This window comes from Petromyzon marinus, chromosome 5 (genome assembly GCF_048934315.1).
Source record: "Petromyzon marinus isolate PM22_M1 ecotype Great Lakes invasive population chromosome 5, UKy_Petmar_22M1.pri1.0, whole genome shotgun sequence".
Taxonomy (NCBI): Eukaryota; Metazoa; Chordata; class Hyperoartia; order Petromyzontiformes; family Petromyzontidae; genus Petromyzon; species Petromyzon marinus.
In genome coordinates, this window is record NC_133671.1 from 19576041 (window position 1) to 19597473 (window position 21433).

General features: G+C 48.1%; 1 protein-coding gene across 17 annotated transcripts in view; it reads left to right on the forward strand.

The window, feature by feature from the left end:
• The window catches only part of LOC116939188 (nuclear receptor corepressor 1-like), a 185099-nt gene that overhangs the window by 113808 nt on the left and 49858 nt on the right, over nt 1-21433 (forward strand). For 15 of the 17 annotated variants that reach the window (XM_032947292.2, XM_032947295.2, XM_032947291.2 and 12 more), the window contains one exon: nt 17021-17130. In XM_032947292.2, coding sequence (XP_032803183.2) covers nt 17021-17130 — 110 coding nt within the window. Of the gene's footprint in view, nt 1-3214; nt 3769-17020; nt 17131-21433 lie in introns of those variants that run through there. The other 2 variants (XM_032947306.2, XM_032947307.2) reach the window with 1 other exon arrangement.

Consider the following 21433-nt stretch of genomic DNA (forward strand, 5'->3'; position numbering starts at 1 on the left):
TCATTATTCCCCAATTAATTATCCCGCGTCCCACCGACGCTCCGAGTCCTCGTGCACCTGTTCCTTGCCCAGACATTATGACGCCACTTCAGCCCTGACAACAACACCAGTCAATCACAGCCGTCGCTGGTCCTCTGGCTTAATTGGCCTAATCATTACCTCATCGTCCCAGCCATCGCACCTGGCTGTTCCAATATGACCCTTACTGTCCTGCCCCCCCCCCCCCGCGATCTCACCATTTACCCCATGCGTGTATTTACTAAACTACACAGGTAACAAGCTGAGATTAGAAGCACTCCCTTTAAGAGTGTGCTCCTAATCTCAGCTCGTTACCTGTATAAAAGACACCTGCGAGCCAGAAATCTTTCTGAATGAGAGGGGGTCAAATACTTATTTCCCTCATTAAAATGCAAATCAATTTATAACATTTTGACATGCGTTTTTCTGGATTTTGTTGTTGTTACTCTGTCTCTCACTGTTCAAATAAACCTACCATTAAAATTATAGACTGATCATTTCTTTGTCAGTGGGCAAATGTACAAAATCAGCAGGGGATCAAATACTTTTTTCCCTCACTCTAATAATGTAAAACTATATAACTTTCTAAACGTCACAGCCCTTTGTCAATCCACTGTTCGGTGAAGGTCTCCCCGTGGTGGGGGTCGGGTTGGGTGTTTATGAATATACTTCACCACGCCGGTCAGTTTTTTGGGTGAGAGGTGGGGCAGGGACCGTTTAAAATATCACTCGTCACTGATGTTTGCCATGGCCGGGACTCGAACTCTCACAAGTGTCGCCATTGCACTTAGTACAGCGCCACCGCCCCGCCGCCTAATTTATTTTGAAGTCCTTTACCCTCTTAACATGGACAGCAGACTCCTTGTTCAGCGAGATTCGTCGGGTTTGATGAGTGACGTTCAGTATGCAGTTCCTCCACAGCCAAGAGCAACATTTTTCATTTTTTTAATAATGGCAAAATAACGGCAAGAAATTGGTGCGGTTCCCACACACTAAAAAAAAAAACCCCAACCCACCGCAACAGTCTGGCACATTTAATGGGCGAGTTACCAGTCTCATTCACTCTGACCAGATTCGTGTGTGTTGTGTAAACGTATGTTCAACTTATTTTGCACCGTACGTAGCCATCCGCGCGAATCGGGAGGGATGCGGGGGAAGGACAACAATAATCTAAAACACCAAAAGCAGTTCTAAAGAAATTATTCTTCAATCTGGATTTAAAAGCGCGTGGTGGCCCGCCATTCCATTGATCAAGGACCTAGGTGGTTATCCCCTGCGTGTTACCATTCCTTTCACAGGCCCGCTAATTGACTCCCTCGAGGCCCGCCCGCCGGCCGGCTCGCCTGGCCCACCCGGCCGGCCACTTCACTGGTTCTTGCCTGCTGGGCGCAGTCTTAACTCGGGTGTCTTTACCGCCCCGATTATGAACCTAATTGATAGGTTGCAGCCGTAAAGGGAGGCACAGCCATTGATCTGCTAAACGCCTCCCCTGGTTGCTGCATTGTGAGCGTGGCGGCTGCAACAGTGGAGGTGGCGGTGCTGTTGCGTCAAAACAGCGTAATGTATATTGTTTTGGGCCAAACGCGTCGGCCATTTGAGGCACGCATTTACGTGTTTGCATTTTTGAGCCCATGGTGCCAAGTGTTTGTCTTCGAAGTGGTCGCCGCCGTGTGTCCTTAGTCACCCCTGATTGTTATGCACTTATTTGTTTATGTCTGTTGGGGGGAGGGCGGGCTGCAGTGGGGGGAGGAGGGGGAGAGCTCCTTTAGCCCTCCTGCGGCGGTGTTTACAAGCGGGGCCCTGTTTGTTTTCGGTGGAGGCAATACTTAATCGTTGCAGGCGGTTAATTTTGCGTGACATGAGCACGCCCCCGCTGGAGAGAGTGTTCCTGGGACTCGTAACGTCTGACGCTTGCGAGCATAGTAGATGCACCGTAGACCCCCCCCCGCGCCCAGCACTTTCAAGGCAGAGGGTTGGTGGTTCTTTCCCGCTGGTATCCACAGACCGCGTATTATGTGCATTTGGTGCGGCCAAGCTAAACAATCCCAGGACCGTCCCACGTATTTTTTTTCGGTGCTTATAAAAAAAGTCAAGAGCCACGCTGAATGTTTTTGCCCGCCTCTGAGTTACAGGGGTTTGGCCTCGGTCGGAATGGCCGATAAACAGCACTCTCCACGCAGCATTACGCCGTGTTTTGCTTGAAAAGAAATATACACTCATTAAATGGCAATAAGGAAGCCTTGACAGACTTTGCAAATCATGTGAGAAATATTTGTCTGCGATGCACGCGTACACATTAGCTGTTTTGGCAGTTGCCGTGAGGTTTTGATTAATATTTTTTTGCCGCCACTGTTGTGGCGTTTCTTCCTTATGGGACGAGCGATTTCACGACTACATTGTTTCTCTCGTTCACTTTAATAAAAAAAGACGCACTCTTTAAATTTATTTTAGGTGCGGAAAAGTTTTGCGCCAAACTCCAGATATTCGGCTAATAATTTTGGTTGAGTCGTTGGCAGTACTTGGCATGCTGTGCAATCAACCTGGTGATCCGATTTTTATTCCAGGACACGGCTAACTTCGTTTAGCGAGATTCCGAAGCCTTCCCTTTACAAATTTGCATTTACCAGTGTGGTGACGTATGGACAAACAATCCAATGATGGACATGGCATGGGGAGGCCCTTAATCCAGCAGTTAATGGACAAATGGCTGTTTATTATTCTTATTATATAGTGATGCTGTATTTATACATAGTATGAGCTTGCCATACAATTTGTTATTTTCACAAAGGGCACTTCAGATTCTCCATGTAGGGTGGAGTTCAGATCGCACCACATGAAAATATTTGTTTTTAGATTTCCCTTTTTACATAGCTGTAGGCATCACAGTTATGTAGATACAATAAAAGTGGCCTAATGCTCTTCTATTGTCCTGAATAAAATCCTTCAAAACCCACCAGCTTTAATGCCTTCGGTGAAATCGAATTAAAAGTCTAGAAGACCCAATTTCTCTTTTTGCATCGGATTATGTGCAGTTTACCTTTGACACAGTGAGGCAGGCTCGAACAGGAAAGGGTTTACATCACATGGGCAGGTCACGTGGAATATTGGCAGCATACCAGCGTGCTCTGGCAAGGCACTCCGTTGTGGGTAGCGGGCAGGCGGCGTGGGAGGGGGGAGGGAGAGGAGGGAGGAGAGAGAGCGCGAGAGAGAGCGAGAGAGAGCTCGAGTATAAAACATTGGCAGAATCGTTGGAAAAGCTGCCTCCGTGCCACGTGACTCAGGGACCGCTTTGTTGGTTGCTGCCTTTTTTCCTGCGCTTGTCCGCACCGCCAGTCTCCTCTTGCCGCCTGCCTCTCGTGCTTTGTTTCACCACTGAAGGGAGGCTTCTTCCCCTCGCTTCGTTTAAGCATTCGGATTGAGCGGCGAGCCGGGGCGAGCGAGCGAGCGTGCGTGCGCGTTGCTCGCGCGCGTTCCTGCGTGCGTCGCTCTCGCTTCTCGCCGCGCGGCGCGTGCAACCTCGCGGATTGAGCAAGGCTGCTGTGTCGAGCTGCGGGTAAACAAGAGAGGATTCAGCGCGCCCCCCCTCCACCGCACCCCCACCTCCCCCGCACCCCCACCTCCCCGAACCACGCGATGGTCGCTCCTGGCTGTCTCCGAACGAGGGGCCAGATGACGTGTCCACCCCGCCGGCACTGTTTCTGACCACGAGATTCCCAGCAGAGAGCCCCACAGCGGCAGATGAACACACAGGTACACGTTGCGATCTGGAAATATATTTTTTTGGTCTTTATTGTGCTTGATATATTTTTTTACACCTTCCCCCTTCCCGTCTCCTCTCTTTGTATGTTGAGCTTGTTTCTCTCTCTCGCTCTGTCTGTCCGAGCCGTCAGCCCTCCTCCTGCCATTGCGTGCGGAAGCAGGGCCGTTGTATTTTTCTATTTGCTGTCGGCTGAGTGCTGTGCCTGGCTGTTGTTTGCCTGGTTTGGTGTAGGGGCGGGAGTGGGTCCTGACTTTATTCTCTCTGTTTTTCAAGGCTTGCGCTCTTTTCTATTCTCTCGCTCTCTGCTGCTCACGCAGTCTGTTGGGGTGTGTTTAGTCGAGGCTGCCGCCGTCCGTGCACTGTACACCCAGACTTTGTGTCAACACTGTTTTGTCTGCCGTCTCATTGTTAAGGGGGTGGCTTGAGAATTTTTTTTCGCGGGTTGAAGGTTTTCTTCTCAGAACACTTAAAAAAATAGGCATGAGTGGTTTCACCAGTGTGTTGTGCCCCCCCCTCCCCCCCATTATTTCTCGTGAATTTTACCCCCCTTGTGCGTCATTGTTTACGCAGCAGAGCGATATAAAGCCACGGTTTGTTTTATGAAGTCCTTCATTGGGGCGTAAAAAAAATGTGCGAAGCCTTCCTGCACCTCTTGTTCAGCCGATCAACGCACTACAGGTGAATCGTTTTAAAAAAAAAAATCACATTTCGTCGGTAGTGCGCTTCTCGCTTGACAACGTTGGGCCGCTCTCTAAAAAGGTTGTGACCACTGCTTTTGTCGGGTTGTCGGTTGTGTGCGCGTGTGCCGTTTGAAACGAGAGCACATTTGTCAGACCGCCAAAAGCTCGTTGAAAGCTGCCACTTCTCGGCGCGCGCGCCTTCGACTAAGAAAGGCAGCTTTAATTTACGTCGCCTCTGGTTTTTTTTGTTGGATGGCTTTAACGTAAATAACGGTGATTGGACCCGCTGTACCTCGTTTTTTTTATCTCCGCGGGCGGAGTGGCAGCGGCGATGTGTCATCGCGTTTTTCGGGGCGCCTACTCGTTTGTCAGTCCCTTGCCCCGCGTGTGCATCGACGGTTTTGTGAGGCCGCCCCCCCCCCTTCCTCCGGCTGCCTTTGGCACAGCTGGTCCCGACGATGATCACGGCAAGGACACTTTAAACAAATAGCTGCCGTTTATTTTGGGTCGGATGTTGAGCAGAGTGTTGTATATGTGACTGTTTAATGTCGTGTGCATTTACAATAAATTAGGCCCGACTGCCGAGCGAGCGGTTGCGGGAGAATCAGGGCTGATTTTATAACTCTCGCAGGCGGTTGTGTAACTGCAGCAATTATTTGTGAACAATTTAACCGTTTCCGTTCATTTTAAAACACATTTCAGGTTAACTAATGACCACACGGTTTTGGTTAAGTGAGATTGAATGAATCGTTGAGGCAACTTCCGATTTTTTAAGCAGTGATGGTGGTGATGATTCCGGAGGAGACTTAGTTAGGGGCGGGGGGGGGGGCACATACCCCCTTAAAACTGAAGTTTAATTTTTGTCAGATGATTAATTGAAAGTGGTGGCCTATTTGACCACGGTATTATATGTTTCTGAGTTAAAGGACTCTCCATTAGTCAAAACTTGAGTAGTCTTGGGCTTGTTTTTTTTTATCAAAAAGTCCTCCATGTGGGTATGTATGTTTAATTTCTTTCGCACCGCACTTAGCCAACCGTGCTTATCGGGAAGTGCAAAGACACGATAATATTGCAGTGTGCCCACACCTAGAATCCATTACATAATACGCTTCTGGCCTTGAGTACATGCACATTTCAGTGGATAGGGAAAGCAGTTCTCACGTTCGGTGTACGAAGTGCCAATACACTTGTTGTAGATGTTATCGTGAAGTGGAGGGTATGTGTGTCATGGGTGGGGCAGGTATGCAGCGTGGAGGACGGTGGGTTACCTTGTGGCACCAAGAGGTCAGTGACCTATGGGAAAACGTAAATCCAGGTGGTAGCGATGATGAAAGTCTTTAAGAGCGGTACTTGAAGATTGCGTACAACGTGTGACAATGGGAAGACGGAAAGCCATCGTGAGACTTAAGAGCGAGCCTTAGATTACGCCTTAACTGTAACAAGGGGAAGACATAAATCCAGATGGCGGTGGTGGTGGTGGTGACACTGTCAAAGCTGTCCTTGCAGGACGTGTCAACTCTGTAACATGGAGACATCCTAAATTCAGATTCTAGTGAGAACGAGACGTGCCGAGTGTAACCAGGGGGGTGGGCGGTGGGGGAATCCTTACAACCAGTTAGTGACAGTGGCGGTTATGGGACTCAAGTGGTATCATTGGAGCATCCGGGCGTCGACTGGGTGAGCGGCTGCGTTGAGCCGTGGGTGAGGTGTGTGGTGGCATCACCGGTGGTGATGACATTTTGACTGACACCCAGAAGCACACTGCGTATTGGCACATGGCGTCAGGTTGCCACACCTGGCTTTTCCCTCGACACTGGCAGTGGCTCTTCTTCGCCATCGACGCTCGGTGACCAGGGAGTTGTTTGACCATATTTCCTCGCGCTGGTTTTATTCGACGTGGGGGAAGGACCGGTTTTTAGATATCACTCGCCACCTATGGTGGCCGTGATCGGGAATTGAACCTCGGCCGCCAGGCTCGTAGCACTATAGGCTCGCTCAAACAGGTCGGGATGTGAGCCTGTTTTGAGTGTTCATGGCACGAGTGGTTGTTTATCCCCTTTTGGGAGCCCCGGGGAGGTTGTGTGTGTTTCGTGACACTGCACCCGGAGCTACGTTGTGCCTATCCCTCTCCCCGTTGGGATGCCATGCGTTGCGTAATCGTGAAAGTAAAAGGCATGGGCCATTTGGAATTTATTGTAAAATAATATGTTCAATAAAGGTTAAATTAAGTCGAATCGTGTCGATGCTTGTAATCCCACAGCAACTTAGTGCGTATTGCCAGTTCCTTTTTTCCCTTTGTCTTGTTAAAGATCTTGTGTGAATCATTACGTAATGCGAGTTAACACTTTAGCTGGTGTGTGAGACGTGTGGCAATTTAAGTGTGAGCTGACAATTATTGTTTTATCGCCTTCAATTGGATATGCAATTGCTCTGTCTGACGGCCTCACTCTCTGGTGGTGACATCATCGTTTTATGGCAATACCTCGTAGTGGGGCCTGGGGGGGCTTTATCTAGCAGTGGATAAACCGTGGCTCCTTATGACAATGACAGTGATCGATCGTGAGCTGAGAAATGTTGTCTCCAGCGTGATATATTTGTTTGTTGGACGCGATTGTGGGTAATCATTGGACTTGAGACTCGCAATCGCATCACCGAAATAAATAATGCGAGCAGGAAAAAGCTCCGATGGGCACATTGGTGCGTTATTTTTTTAAGCGTACGAAGGGCTGTTTAGATACTGGAGAAATAGCCAAAACAGAATTCCAATCGACGAAAACACTTTCTCCGCCGATGTTTTTAACTTTCCAGTCCATTTTTTTTCATTCTCTGCCAAGAAGAGAGAGAGAGGCGGAGTGCCTTGGCTGTGGCCTTGCAGCCCCGGACACTCCTGCATGTATTCACATTTACGCAGAGTGGGGGGGCCGCTCCTGGGGGTAAATTATGGCGCTTGCTCCGAGCCCCTGATGCAATTAATTGCCCCATTGATTTGGGGCCGCGTTTGCAAATCTGCAGTCACGCTTTTGTGCTCAGCATCTCAAGGCATTGAGTGCGGCCAGTGAATTGATTTGCCAGGGCGTGCACCTTGAGACCAATGGGCGCAATAATATATAACCGTGTGTGCGCGGGGGAGGGGGTTTGGGGAACGCGGGGGGGGGGTGGAAGGGGTTGTGCGGCCGACCCTCCCCGGTGTTATCGGCCGCCGACAAGACCGATCAGTTAGTGGAAAGCTTACCGAAAACTCCCCCGCATTGTTAAACTTCCGGCGCCGTCCGTCGTGAATTTAACCACGCTTGGGCGGGAGCACAAATTAATTTGCAAATTACCTTTTTTTTGGCTGTTGTAGAGCCAAATTATGCGATGAATTCAACACATCGGGCTTTGAATTAAACGACTGTGCTATTTTACCTGGCAGCATTGTTAGCTGGCAGCGGGTGGCGTTTGTCAACATGTCTTTAATGGGAACGTCGCCCTGCAAATGTATCTGCTACACTCACTTCCCTTGCCCACTTGTTGCGACGCTCAAATTAATTATGAAGCTGTTTCTGCACGACGTCTTCAGATGTGGCTGCAGTTAGACAGGCGTGTAAATGCACATTTTTGTTTGAATTGTATAGACTCGCAGAAAGACCCACGCACTCGCACGGACACCTGTAGACTCGCATAGATACTCAAAGACTTGCATAGAGACCCGTGTATTCGTACAGAGCTGTAAAGTCACACAACGACCCTTGGGCTATGACCGACTGCTTCAGCAATAAATGCTCTCACTGTGTTCAGCGTCTTGTGATGGGGGTCGCATGTAGTTGCTATATATTTCCAAATTCTATTGTTTTGCATTGCATTTCTTGCACATGCAAAAGAAGCGCTGGCATGCTTGATGTTCCAACACATTTTTACAAAGAGGGCCAGGTGACAAACACCACTCATTTTAGGACGAGTCAACTTAGTGGAGGGGAGGGGGGAAGTCTTCACAAAGTGGCAGAAGCCATTTGGAATTATTGGAAAGTTTGGCCAATGGATGTTGGAAATCCCACCGCATCCATTTTGCTCGTGTGCGAATAAATAAATATATAAGCACGCGAGAAGCTCCACGGTTGCACAGTTGGCAGCGGCTTCCACGGCAGTCAGAGGCTTGGCTTTGTGCACTGCCTATTTGTCCTCTTCCCCGGCGGAGGTTATTTATGGCACTCCGCGGATGACTCTTGGCCAGCGAAAACGACCATTTTACAACCCCACGTGACGACTCCCCCCGTTGCCGCAGAAATGGGCGTGCTTTTTCAGGGCAACGACGTTTTCACTCCCCCCCCCCCCCCCGAGCCACGTAGCAATGTATGTACATGACTGCACATACGTACGTATATTTTAACTCCTTTCGCATCGCACGAAGCCAACCGTAATAATCGGAGACGCGCGGGGGGGAAGGACAACAAACTAAACACAAAAAGCAGTTGTAAAATAAATGAGTTTTCAATCTAGATTTAAAACTGCATAGCTCCCAGTGGATTCTTAATATCGGAAGGAAGAGCATTCCAGACGGCCGCAGAAGCGCATCTGAAAGCACGCGATGCAGTGACCATCTTTGTTTGATTGTTGACGGGTGGGGGAGAGCGCAAAAGCCACAAAGAATGAAGCCGTCGGCCGAAAGCTCCTGCTTGGTAATAATAATTAAAAAAGCAAAGTTAACCTTCGTTTCAGGGGGACGGTAACTCCTCCTCTGCTGCCCGCATTGTCTGGAATTCCCTTCCTTCAGCCATCCGTGCTGTCGTCTCCCCGCCCCTGTTCAAGTCGAGGCTGAATACCTTTTTTTCCCCCCTATGCCCATAAATAAATACGCGCGTACTATCTCCTTAATTTCCCCACGACTCATCATTGTTTTGACAGAGCCTTGACAAGGAGGTTGAATTTCGCCACTATATAAATCGAGATGCTGTTTGCATTTCATTGTATCTCGGATTATATAAAAAAATAAATAAAAGAAGATAACGGTGGAGCACAGATGGAAGTGATGTGGCTACCGAGGTCACGCTGGCCACCGCTGTTTGATTGGAACGCGTGACGTTAAGTCTGGTGACCCATGCAACGCCTCGTGGCTGTCCTGATCGCAGCCTCACGTGGCAGAGGGTGGAGGCTTTGTGGGTGGGGGGCGGCGTGGGGGGGCGGGTGGTGCGGTTTGGAAACAAAATGGGGCGGGTGGCGGTGGGGATCACGTTTGCGTTGTGGCCTTGTGATAACCCATTACATGCCAGCATGGCACTGAAAGACCGTTTGAAATTGTGGCGTTGCGTGGGTGTCTGAGATTGTGCGATTGCCAAGGCGTCTTGAGATTATGGCAATGCAAGACCGTCAGTGTGGGGTTGTGGGATTGCAAGGTCTGTTTGTCTGTCTGTAAGATGTTGGGATTGTGAGGCTGCGAGATTGAGATTTCGAAGGTGTCTGACGGAGATTGTGACAAGGCAAGGCCGTTTGTGGAATTATGGAATTGCAGTGTCGTCTGTGAGATTGTGGGATTGTGCAGCCGTCTTCCTTCATCATGTCGTGGCGTTGCGAGTGATTTAGTGAGATCGCGTGGCTGTCTGTGGGATTGCAAGGTGGCAGTCTTTGGGATTGTGGAATGCCTGTTGTTGGCAGTCCATGTCCAGGTTAAGTGAGAGTATTTGGCGATTTGTTTTTTCCTTGTCGACAAACGAGATTTAATTTTGGTGCTGTGATCGGGACAATAGGTTATTTGTGGTGAAGCCATTTACGTTGCCAAGTTAGGCTTCTTATGTTTTTAACGCCAAAAAGCTATTCGGCGAAGGTAAAATATGCCGATATGTAAGCTACATTAAAGTTGGCCAAGGGTGCCGATGTGTCTTGCTTGATGAATTAATCTAACTTTCGTAAGAAGAGATGTTTTCAATAATTACTTAATCAACTTGTATTACTGACGTGCCCAGGAGTGCCTGATGCGTTTTAAAGATTACTTTGTTCGCTGATGCATTGCTGGACGGTGTTCATCTGCCTCGCAATTACTTGCTCTGAAACATTACTGAATATTATACCTGCCATAGTGGATTATTATTTTCCTTCTCGCCAAGGGATCGCGCAATGTGCGTGTGTGCGGGCGCGCGTGCTTGCGTTATCAGCCGGGGTTATTTCAGGTCATTGTCAAGGTAATGTATTATTGAAGGGGTGGGTTTTTTTCTCTACTCATTGCCAGAGGCTTGCGTTTTAGAGTGTGTGTGCGCGCGCATGTTACGCTGTGAGGAGCGGTGGTGCAACGGTTCGCACGCTGCGCAATGAACCCGGTGACCCGAGTTAGATTCCGGCTCACGGCCACCAACACCAGTGGCGAATATCTGAACCGATCCTGAGCTTTCCCTAGGTTGATTCGGCCTCAAATGAATACCTGATACGATGTGTAAACATGGTCACTGGGGAGACAAAGGCAGTGGGGTGTTGTGCTGGTCACCCACCTCCCCCTCGTGTGCCTTGCCGGCCTTCATAGGTGGTCACGACTAACAGCACTTGCTGTTAAGGTTATATGGGGGATCTTTGCCTGTGTATGTGGTGCAGAGAGCTGTACACTTGTGTCTTTCAATGGTACGCTTAATTGCGTGGAAAACGAGACTTCACTTCATGCAACCTCGGCTTGCTTTTCTTGAGCCCTGGGCACCTAATGTTGTTCTGCTGAAAGTACGTAATAGCACATGTCAAAGCACAGACAATGTTCTTGATATTCCTATTGTGAAGTGAACCTACCAGTGTCTTGCTATGCTACCTCTTTTGTTTCAACATAGTCTTCCTTTCATGGTAGATGCTTGGATTCATGAGTGCCAGAAAATCAATTGTTTACGATATTGTTATGTTTAGGCTGATAGGGGGAACAAATTAGATGGAATACAATGTAGGCGCAATATAGAAAAGAAGTGATTTCCTGCTCCTGTTTACATTATTGAGCCTGTGGTTGAAATTCCACGTTCCTATGATGACGGTGGTCCAGTATATTCATAGGACAACCACTATTGACTTTCCGGCAAAGTGGTGCCAATTTTATCCACCACGGAGGGATATGATGGGCTAGGTAAGATGCCAACAAGGATTCAAATGAGTAACCTTCCGACTGCAGGCAGTTCGCCTTGCTGCTGAGCCACATGTTTGGTTTAAACAATGCAAACAGGATAAAATAGAAACGATTATTCAAATTAATTGCGACCTCGAATCGTAAATAATGCATCAAATCGCTACCGGGGTGTGTCGGTAAGTGGTGGGGAGGGGGGACATCTGTGAAAAAGAGCTTCATAGCTCATCGGATCTCTCCGGTCTAACTAATGATTCTGATTGTGATGTTACTGGCAAACTTTACTCGACTCGAAAACACTCACTAATGTGAAATCATTATTAACAATGACTAATAGCGCCCTTAGATCTTGGACCTGGTCCACTGTCATCTGATGCTACCATGTGATTGGCCCATAGGTGTCACTGTGAACAACATTGACGAAGTTTATTCTCCCCCCCCCAGTCACCGTTTTTTCGTTTCGCTTCTTTAATTTACCCCGCGTCCTTCCCCGCGGCTCTCAATAAGTATGGCTTTAGAGCTTTGGGTATTGACAAGGAGTTGGTGATTAACGCACTGTCTCACTTGCACTGCACAAACGAGGGGGGGGGGGGGGGCTGGCTTGAGTTGTGTGCGCGCGCGTCTGTCGGTGCTGCCGCATTCCCCCCTGTCCCTTCCGTCAGTGTCAGTGTCAGCGCTGTCGAGTTTAAGCATTCAGAGGTGCGTCGGTTGCTGTGACCGCCGATCGAAAAGAGAAACCCCTTGCATATTTATCGGCAGAGTCGCTGCGGCAGCCGCCAGGGTATTTGAAAAAAAATCCTTGAGAGAGTTGACACGCGTGCTGGTGTTGTGGACGCGGGTGATGACGAGCTATATTGTATATATTTATTCAGGAATATGAAGACCCCTTTTTAAAAAGTTTTTATTCCGAGAGTCCTGCAATTCGGTCAGCAGGGTGGCGTAAGTGGTAACGCTCGTACCTTTAAGCAAGAATCCCCTGGGTTTGATTCCTGGCGAGGGCATTTTGCTGTGTGGAGTTTGTTCTGACCCTGTTAAGCATGGGAGTGATCTGGTTTTCCTACCATATCTAAAAGAAACATGCGGTCGAGTTGGTATTTGCCAAAATATCCCAACGCCGAAATATTACCTGCAAATTATTATTTTGAGATAACACGTAACTACTACGCTCCCTGTCGTGAAACAACCTAGCTAGATAAACAAGCGCAAATAAAATAAATAAATGCACGCATTTTGGATTTATGCCCAAATTGCTTTCAGGGGAGTGTTTTTGCTTTGTGTGGGAGGAAACTGGAATACCTCGGAGAAATCCCGCAAAAATAAAGGACATAACGCTCTCAAAGCCTCTCATGCACGCCGGTTTACAAACCTGGTCGCTGTGACGTCGTCTTCTGGTGAGCTCACAGCCCATCATTGGGTTTGGGATTTTCACAAATTTACGTGATCCACCAAAACCTTGCTGTGACAAGTGCTGGATCACAGGCCCGCAACCACCGTGCCAAGCCAACGTCCCGCAGCGAATGTTGTATTTAAGTTGTATAGAATTACAGTAATCCTCTGCTGGATTCTTAGTAATGTTTTTTTGCAACCTAATTGAGCGATGTTTAAATCGTTGGACTTCTCAACATCGGCGCAGAAAAAAATGGCCGACTCCTGTGAGTGGTGTCGCTTAATCTTTAATTTTTACTTTGGAGCGCGTGGTGCGCTCCGGGTAAAAATAACACCTTCCTCGCGTAACTAGGCGACTCATTGGCCATTGGAACCGGCGTGCGACGCATAGGCTGGCCTGACGGTGTGTTTATCCAGTATGTTGGCAATTGGTGGGAAAAAAAAAGGCTGTAAAATGATAATGATGATGGTTACGATTAAAATCCAACGCTTGGTTGTAAAATGACGAGCAGTCCACATGACCGTCTGTCTGTTCCGACTGCAGGCAATATTGCCCTGCTGCTGAGCCACTTCTCTTTTGCAAAACGAAGACGATGACAGTTGCGATTAAAATCCAACACTTGGTTTATAAAATGACGAGCAGCCCACGTGACCGTCTGTCTGTCCCTCCCCCTGCAGCCATCTGGAATTTTTTTTCTTCCAAAAATATGGCATAAAAGTACCCATCGTTGAATGACGGTCCCTACATCCCCAACGTCCCAACCACCCCACATCCCACCCGTGCTTCCCCTCAGTGCCCCCACCACCACGTGCTGACAACTCTGCACGGCCCCTCACCTCTACGTGCTTGGTGGCGCATGTCCTCGATTCATTCAGAATGCACGCTGAACAGCACGTGGCCAGCCAGCAAAACTGAAAAAAGTATATAATATAGTATGGAGATAAAATCCATCAAAACAGGAAAATGCATGCTGACTGGAAACACACGGGACTTAACGACACACATGAGAGTTTAAAGTGTGGCCGCCCCTTCAAACCCTTTGAGTAGGTGGTTTAAATAATACTGCTGCACCATCAGCTCTCTTGATTTGTTGGTCTAGACAAGGCTGACACCACTGTACATACAGTGTTGTGGTCACATTACATGCACGAAAGGAGCGATGGGAGTCGTGCCTTCCTGCTGCTTGTGAGCAGCACACTTTTCCGTGTTGTTATTTGGAGTCGATGGTTTTTTGGTTGAGCAAGTTTGACATTTTTCGACCTTGAGGTGCTGTGTCGGTGCCGTGCCAAAACCTTTGTGCCATTGTCTTCCGGACACCAGCGACGGACGCAGAATGCTCCGAGCTTCTCACCAGCAGCCCCCCCCCCATCCCCGTGTGTTTCGTAGACAGTCGATGCACCGAAGCTTTTACATTTTCTTTTAATAGAAACTTGTTTTCCCATGACTTTAAGCAACTGGTCGTGTCGGGTTTTCGAGCCTTGCCGATATCGACCTTTTCCTATTCCGCCAGCCCAAAGGTCTCCCGACAGATTCCACCACCTCTGTGCCTCCCTACGGTCTCGGCTGTAATCTGGCTGGGTTAGGCTGGGGGGTCGGGGGGGGGGTAGTGCTGCGTGGGTTGTGGAGAATGGTTTTCAGGCGAGTGGTATTTTAAAAATTCTCTTCCCAGATACACAACATTCCGAAGTTCCGTAAGCTGGCAGGTTGTGTAATGCTGTGACCATATCACACATTCGGAGCCGTTAAAACAATAAATGAATGATCATTTTGTCAAACTCGCCGTCGGTCTGGAGGCAGGATGTGGTTTTATCGGCACGTGCGCATTGGGCAGGCTGGTCACGATGTGTGTTGACCCTTCTGTCGAAATGGGTAATTTTCTGCTCGTGATGTTTGCGTCTAAATTTAACGTGTAAAAATAATATGAACGATTAGTGCATTTTTTAAAAATCGAATTATATGCAGATACGTTTTATGGTTTAAAACGCCGCCGCAGGCTTTTATGGAATCCTCCCACCTCTGCCCCACCTATTGGTATAAATGGGCATACCACAGTGAGACGATCGGCAGGCCATGTGTGGCGGGTAAAGTGTGGGTACGCCAACCTCTTCCACCATGTCTGAACCATGGCCTATCCATCCCCCTTGGTCCTGTCATGCCACAATGCATCTCGTGATCTCACCGCACGTTCCCTGCGGTGGTCTATCCCCTCTCGTGGGTTCTGTGCTTTGTCCTTCCATCACCAGACTTGTCCATCAGCTGTGATCCTTTCTTGCTATGTGCCCTGCTCAAGCCCACTTATTTTGTTTTTATATAAATATTATTGTTGTTTGAAATGTATTGTTTTACGTCATGCACTTTTGCTCGGTATGGAATGTACCATGTGATGTTTTTTTTTAAAATTGCAAAGAAAGCTTTTTTTGTTTAATATAAAACGAAAAAGAGGAGCTAAATTATTCCAGTTTCAAGCATTTCCTCCGATGTTGTCGACGGCGTAATCAAACGGCGGTCAGATTTAAGTATTGCGGATGGAGCTTAACGCATTTTTGCAGTTTGTAAAGTAAAGTCAGCGATTTCATGCTCAAGTGAGCATTGAGACATTGCTCATCTCCTGTGTACAGCCCCTGAGCCAGTGGCAGAACTTCCACATTTCTGTGGCGGGGACGAGTCTCCCCACAGGACAACCGCTGTTCTCCGTTAAGTGGTACTTATTTTATTAGCCATGAAGTCCCCACCTCCCAATCAGGATTTGAACTCTCCACCTTCAGATGATTGCGAGCAGCTCTCTCAGCCGCTGAGCTGCCTAGCTGGTTGTTATTATTATTAAGGCAGTGACATTAACCTTGGTGCAACGCAAACATTTGCTAGTTCCCTCCGAACACTGAAAGCAATTCTAGTAGTTGGGTGTGTTTCGTTTGGCACGCTACATACATCCACATTGCTTCGTGTTGTTTTCCCAACAAATGTTAGCAGAAATCAATCGATCCTGCTGGCTTCGATTCGCACCACAGTCCAATCGCCAATCACTTCATCAAGGAAATGCAGATTAAGTCAGCCCTTTAGAGAGAAGAGTACGTATCAATCAAGTGGCATTGATGCGCTAATGAATTAAAACAGTCTGGCTTGTGCGCAATGCAAGAGGTTGTTGGTCAGCAGAGGGCAGCGCATTTCAAATCCTTTAGACCTCAACTCTTATGTTTACAAAAAAGAGGCAAACAATTCTCATAATTAGGTTCCTATAGGTTCCTATAGAACCTAATTATGACCCAATCACCCCAAATGCAGCCCATTTCATCAGACCTCAGGCTAAGCAGGGTTTAAGTCTGGACAGCGCTAAGATTGGTGACCGTCATGAATTAAACAGCTGTTTGTAGACTCTGGCGCTCGGTTTTGGGCAGCAGAGGTCAGTGCAGCAAATCATTGTTCCACCGTACTTCTATGCTCCCCACTTTACCAACTGGCACTGTACCAGCGTGTTGAAATACGGTCACATAATTGCCATGACTCACAATGCATGGGGTGGCCATCATCCAGCAGTGGATTTACCAAGGGCTGTATGTGTACGAGTCGAAAGAGCTCAAGATGTGCTGTGTGAGGTTACATTTTGGGCAAAGCGGTGGATTGTGCTCCACAAAATTAACTGGGACTGTGTACCGAAGCTGTGATGCCAAGGTATTATTTGCCTTGTCTAGCGTTGTCATTGTTGAGTGAGTATACAAAGCACCTAACTCGGCAAAGAGTCTCAATGCAGACTCGATTTGCAAGTTGCCAAATGCGTTTGTAAATTTTAAATGTTAAAAGTCCCTTCTAGAAAGTATCTCCTTAAGTTCCAGATTTAAAGCTTTCGTGACTGCTAGGATCCATAATCTTTGGTTCTATTGGGTAAAGTCACGTAGGTGAAAATAAAATAACAAAAAATCACGACGTTTTGGCCACAACACAAGCGGCCTTCATCAGGTGAAGGGACGAGACTGTCTGGAGGACAGCGCTGTCCTCGTGATTTTTTGTTATTTTATTTTCACCTACGTGACTTTACCCAATAGAACCAAAGAGTATATCTCCTTAAGTCTTCATTAATCGTTGCATCTTATTCATGTCTGCGTCCATGTCCCTTTTAGATTCCCCGCTCACATCCAGAAGAGCGCGATGACAAGGAAGAGCTGAAGCTGGAAAAGGAGGAAAAGGATGACAAGGAAGCCGGCAAGGATTCAAAGGAAGACCCAAAAAGGTGGGGGGGGGGGCATGTTCACCGGTTCACTCGGCGAACATTCTTTTTGCACCACCAATTGGGTGCATGACGTCGATTTAAACACTTTTGTTGACCACAGCTATTCACGATACGGTTGTGCCCTTGCTCGATGCTAATCTCTCAATTTACTCAATTTCCGATTGCGTGTAACGGCAACGTCTCTCCCTTGGAGGAATTGTTACGTTCCCATTGTTCGACGTGGTCGCCACATTGGCACTTGTACGGCGCGCTGGTGCGCGCCGTTCTTTTTCCATCTTCGCGTGTCGGATAAGGCGGGCGCTCCAGTCCCAAAGAGCACTCCGATTTCCCCGGAATGCAAATCCAGCGAGAGGGTTCTGTGGCTTGATGACGTGGGTGCCGAGTCAATGACATCTGTGTCACCGGGCCATGATAGTACGGTCGGTTTATTAAGTAACGAAGGCCGTTAGGGTCACCGGTGGCATGAAACTCTCTGGGGGCAGTTTTTTTTTTTACCACGGAGTATTAAGGCCCTAGTCGGGTTGTTTGTGAAGGTTTACTCTGTCGGGTTCATGTCCTGAAGTGCAACTCACTCGTGGCACAATGACCTTTATTTATATTCGCAGTGGCGTCGTGCGATTGACAGTGTTTTACAATTCCACGATGGTGAACACCCGTAAAGCATACATTTATGTAAACAGTGGTTATTAGGCAGATGCGAGGCCGTGTGTTCTGGGGCTGTCCTATGACACGCACGCACGCACACGCGCGAGTTGGAATCTTCATAATGGAGAAACAAAAGGACTTTAAAGTGACCTCAAGGAGCATGCTGGTGACATTGCCGATGTCGCCGAATTTTAAAGTTTTTCCTTTTTTTTAATCAAGAATGAAACTTGAAGTTGATGATCACACAGCCTTGGTGGATTGTGCAGTATGAGCTCTTAGTTTTCTTTGGGCTCTGTGTTTGGGCAGTGGCTTTTTAAATAACTACCAGTGGACAGTAGCATCGACTAGAAAAACAAGTTTTTTTTACCAAGGAACAAAAACTTATTTGTCTTGCGGATGGACTTGCCCCCAACGCAGGAATGTGGAATCTCCACTGCTGGCTCAGGGCTTAAACAGATGAGCATTTATATGCTCATTTGAGTCGGCCATCACTTGGGCTTTTGCTCTACCTGGGTTTGTTTTTTTACACAAATATTTTATTCCACATCCTCTCGCATCATACATTGCAAAATCCTGATGTTCGGGACGGCATTAACAGGGGCATCGACGGTAGCAAGCACACTGGACTCATCAGAGCAGGTGGTGGGGGGAGAGATGCTCTACCTCTTTTTAAAGATTAGTGAGAAAATAATAGCCTTTAAAATTAGAACGTCCCCCGCTTACACCATTAACATGGAATGTTCAATGTCATTGCCATTGTGTACAATGCATCACTTGTTTGTTGGGGAGTCCAACCAGCCCTTACTAGCATTATTAATTAAATCAGCCTTTTGTTGGCTAGAGATAATAATAATCATAACAGTAATTTATTCAGGAAAGGCTTAGTTTGCAAAATGGTGATTACTAACAAAAGTAAATAATAACGGGGACAAGATGTTGTTACGTAATAATGGAATTTTTATTTAGTCAGAAGAGCCCTTCACTGAGTCTTACATATTTTTCTGGAGGACACTGCATTGCATGCTGAGCCAATTCCACAAACGATTGACGTCTGTGGCGGGGTGGGGGTCGACACTCAAAGCCAGGCACAGATGGATTTTAGGATGTTTTTGCCGTCCTGATATCTCTTGGTCAACCTCGCAGCCAAAGCCTACAACACTCGGTGTGCCCCCGCACGGCTTCGCCGTCCGTGTTCTTAAACAGGCTTCGCCCCTTGCTCGCTTTTCCGAGGTGCGTGACAAATTCGTTGTAAGCGGCGCACGTTGTCTAAAGTCCCTTAGCTGTGAGCGGAGTCACGGCTAAGGGATAAACACGACGACACGCCTGAGCAATGGAACCCAATAGGGGAAGTGGAAATGAAGCATAATTGGGCTTCAGGTCAGTTGGTTCGAACATTTACTCAAGGGCACCACAATTTTGCCTATTAGTTTAAGTCAGGATTGGGCGGGTGAGCGGGAGAGCATGGGGGGTGGGGCAGTAACTCAAGACCACATTGTTAGGCGCATAAGTTACATTGTTGTGCTTTGGAATGCCTGTTGTTTAAAGTGACGAGCAGGCCTTAAACCAAATTACCTTTGCGGGCCGCCCGTTCCGAAAGGAGTTACCTCTTGGATACTTGTGTGAGATTATGCTTGTCGGGAGATGATCAGCTATTGCCCCGGGTAAAGAAGCGAGGCTCGCAGGACGCGTGCCATGTTCCTCCGTCTCGGTTGGTTGCCGGGGGCGCTGGGTGGGGGACATCGGGGCAAGCCGCTCTCTCGTTTGCCGCCAAGTTTTGCCATCATTGTGCCGTCATCGATGTCCTAACGTCTTGCGGTTGGCTAAAGTTGACCCATTTTGGCACGGGGTCCGGGAGGGCTTGTGGGACGTGAAAGCCGATGTCGAAGTGAGCGCGCGCAGCCAATGAAAATAACCGCGCTCGTGTCGCTAAGCTCCAACGAATAGTTGCAGTTCGCGCCACGCCCTGTGTCACTGCCACCCTACCCCACCAACCAACCACTCAGTTGATATTAATCCCAACATCCACACCTACGAATGTGTTTTACTGCCCTCCACCACGACTCTTCGCAGCCGTCACACATTACAAACGAACCCTCGTGTTAACGAACGCCCCATGGGCACTTGTCGGTAACCACGTCATTGCCACACGCACCACGTCGATCCCTGCCTCGAATGATAATTTTAGAGAGCGACAGTGGGGTCAGCCCCCCCCCCCCACCATCGCCCCTGTCTGGATCTCATCAGCGAGCAGTAATAAAGGCCAGACAACGGCAAAAAAACATTAGCATCACATCCTGTTTGGTTATTGGAGTCGAGGCCCTTTGGATTGGAATCCCTAGATCACGCTGTTGTTGCCATGCATGGGGCGATTTACAAACTGAATTGCTGAAATGCCTTTAATGCCATGTCAAAATTCAGTTCTCTTCCCTGCAATGTGTGCTCCGCCGAAAAGGTTAGCCGTCTGCCAAGTAAAAACAAATAGGAACTGCAAAACCGGGGTTTTGTGTAATCACCATTGGGGGTAAAAAAAAAAAAAACCTCAAGTGGATTGTACCAGAAAACAGCCCAAGTTGGTGGGTGCGCAAGTGACTTGGTGCTCACGGGACACTTTAAAATGTTTTGCGAAATACATTTCAAAATCGCACGTCTGTTGCACATTAGAGCCTCTGCCAAGCGCGCCTGTGTTTGAAGCACCGATGCCACGTTACGGATCATGTTCCAAAATGCCTACATCCTACAGGCATTGCGCGTGGTTTAAATATGGTCCACGTTGAAAATTTTATGTCGTGTTTTGCACGCAGGGCAGCAGCGGTGACCCGTGCACGAGCAGCGTCCACCCTGGCTGTGTAAATAATGTCACATCAGATATTGCCACAGCAGTCGGGGGGGGGGGGGGTGCGGGAGGATTGTTTGGGTATCGGCCTGAGCCCAAGGGAATCGCTGGCAGCTTCCAAGTTGGCGTAAATACATGGGGACGGAAGTGGCAGATTATAATCGCGCGCACAGGAAGCAGCTGCCCACATCGCTCGCCGCACCACCTCCCCGCCCCCCCCACAAACCGCCACACCAACGCCTGCCCATGCCTGCCCCGTCTGCTTCCCCTTCTCGAAATCTACTCCTTACTGCCCCCGCTTGCCCCTGACCTTGGTCCACCTCCCCGCACCGCAGCAGCTCCGTCCACCGCAGGATGGCAGTGGCGTGGGAAAAGTTTAGCATTGCAAGAGTGGATGCATCAATAGCTCAGAATAACATAAATACGCGTGTAACTCCCGTGTGTGTGTACGGTATAATGTTTCGCTTACAAAATGTTGTACAATTAGAATCACTCATGGTATGGCTAGTTATTTAACTGGGTTGTTAAGTGAGTTGATGGTTTCAGCCCAGTCACCAATGACTGCAGCGAAATAAAACCCCCATTGCATTAAATGTGAAGTAAATATGTAGGCTTTCACGACCAGTGTTGTGATGTTACATGGTCTAACCAAAATTGAACTAATTATGAATTGGATTAACTTGAGTTTTGCACTTTAGCCTGGCTATGTTCCAGCTCCGAGAATAAAACATGTTACATTTTACTCATGAGATGAACATTACACTCGGTAGCAGAGTGGGTGGGAAACAGCTGCCCCCTGCTGTGTAAAGTGGATACAATCGGTAG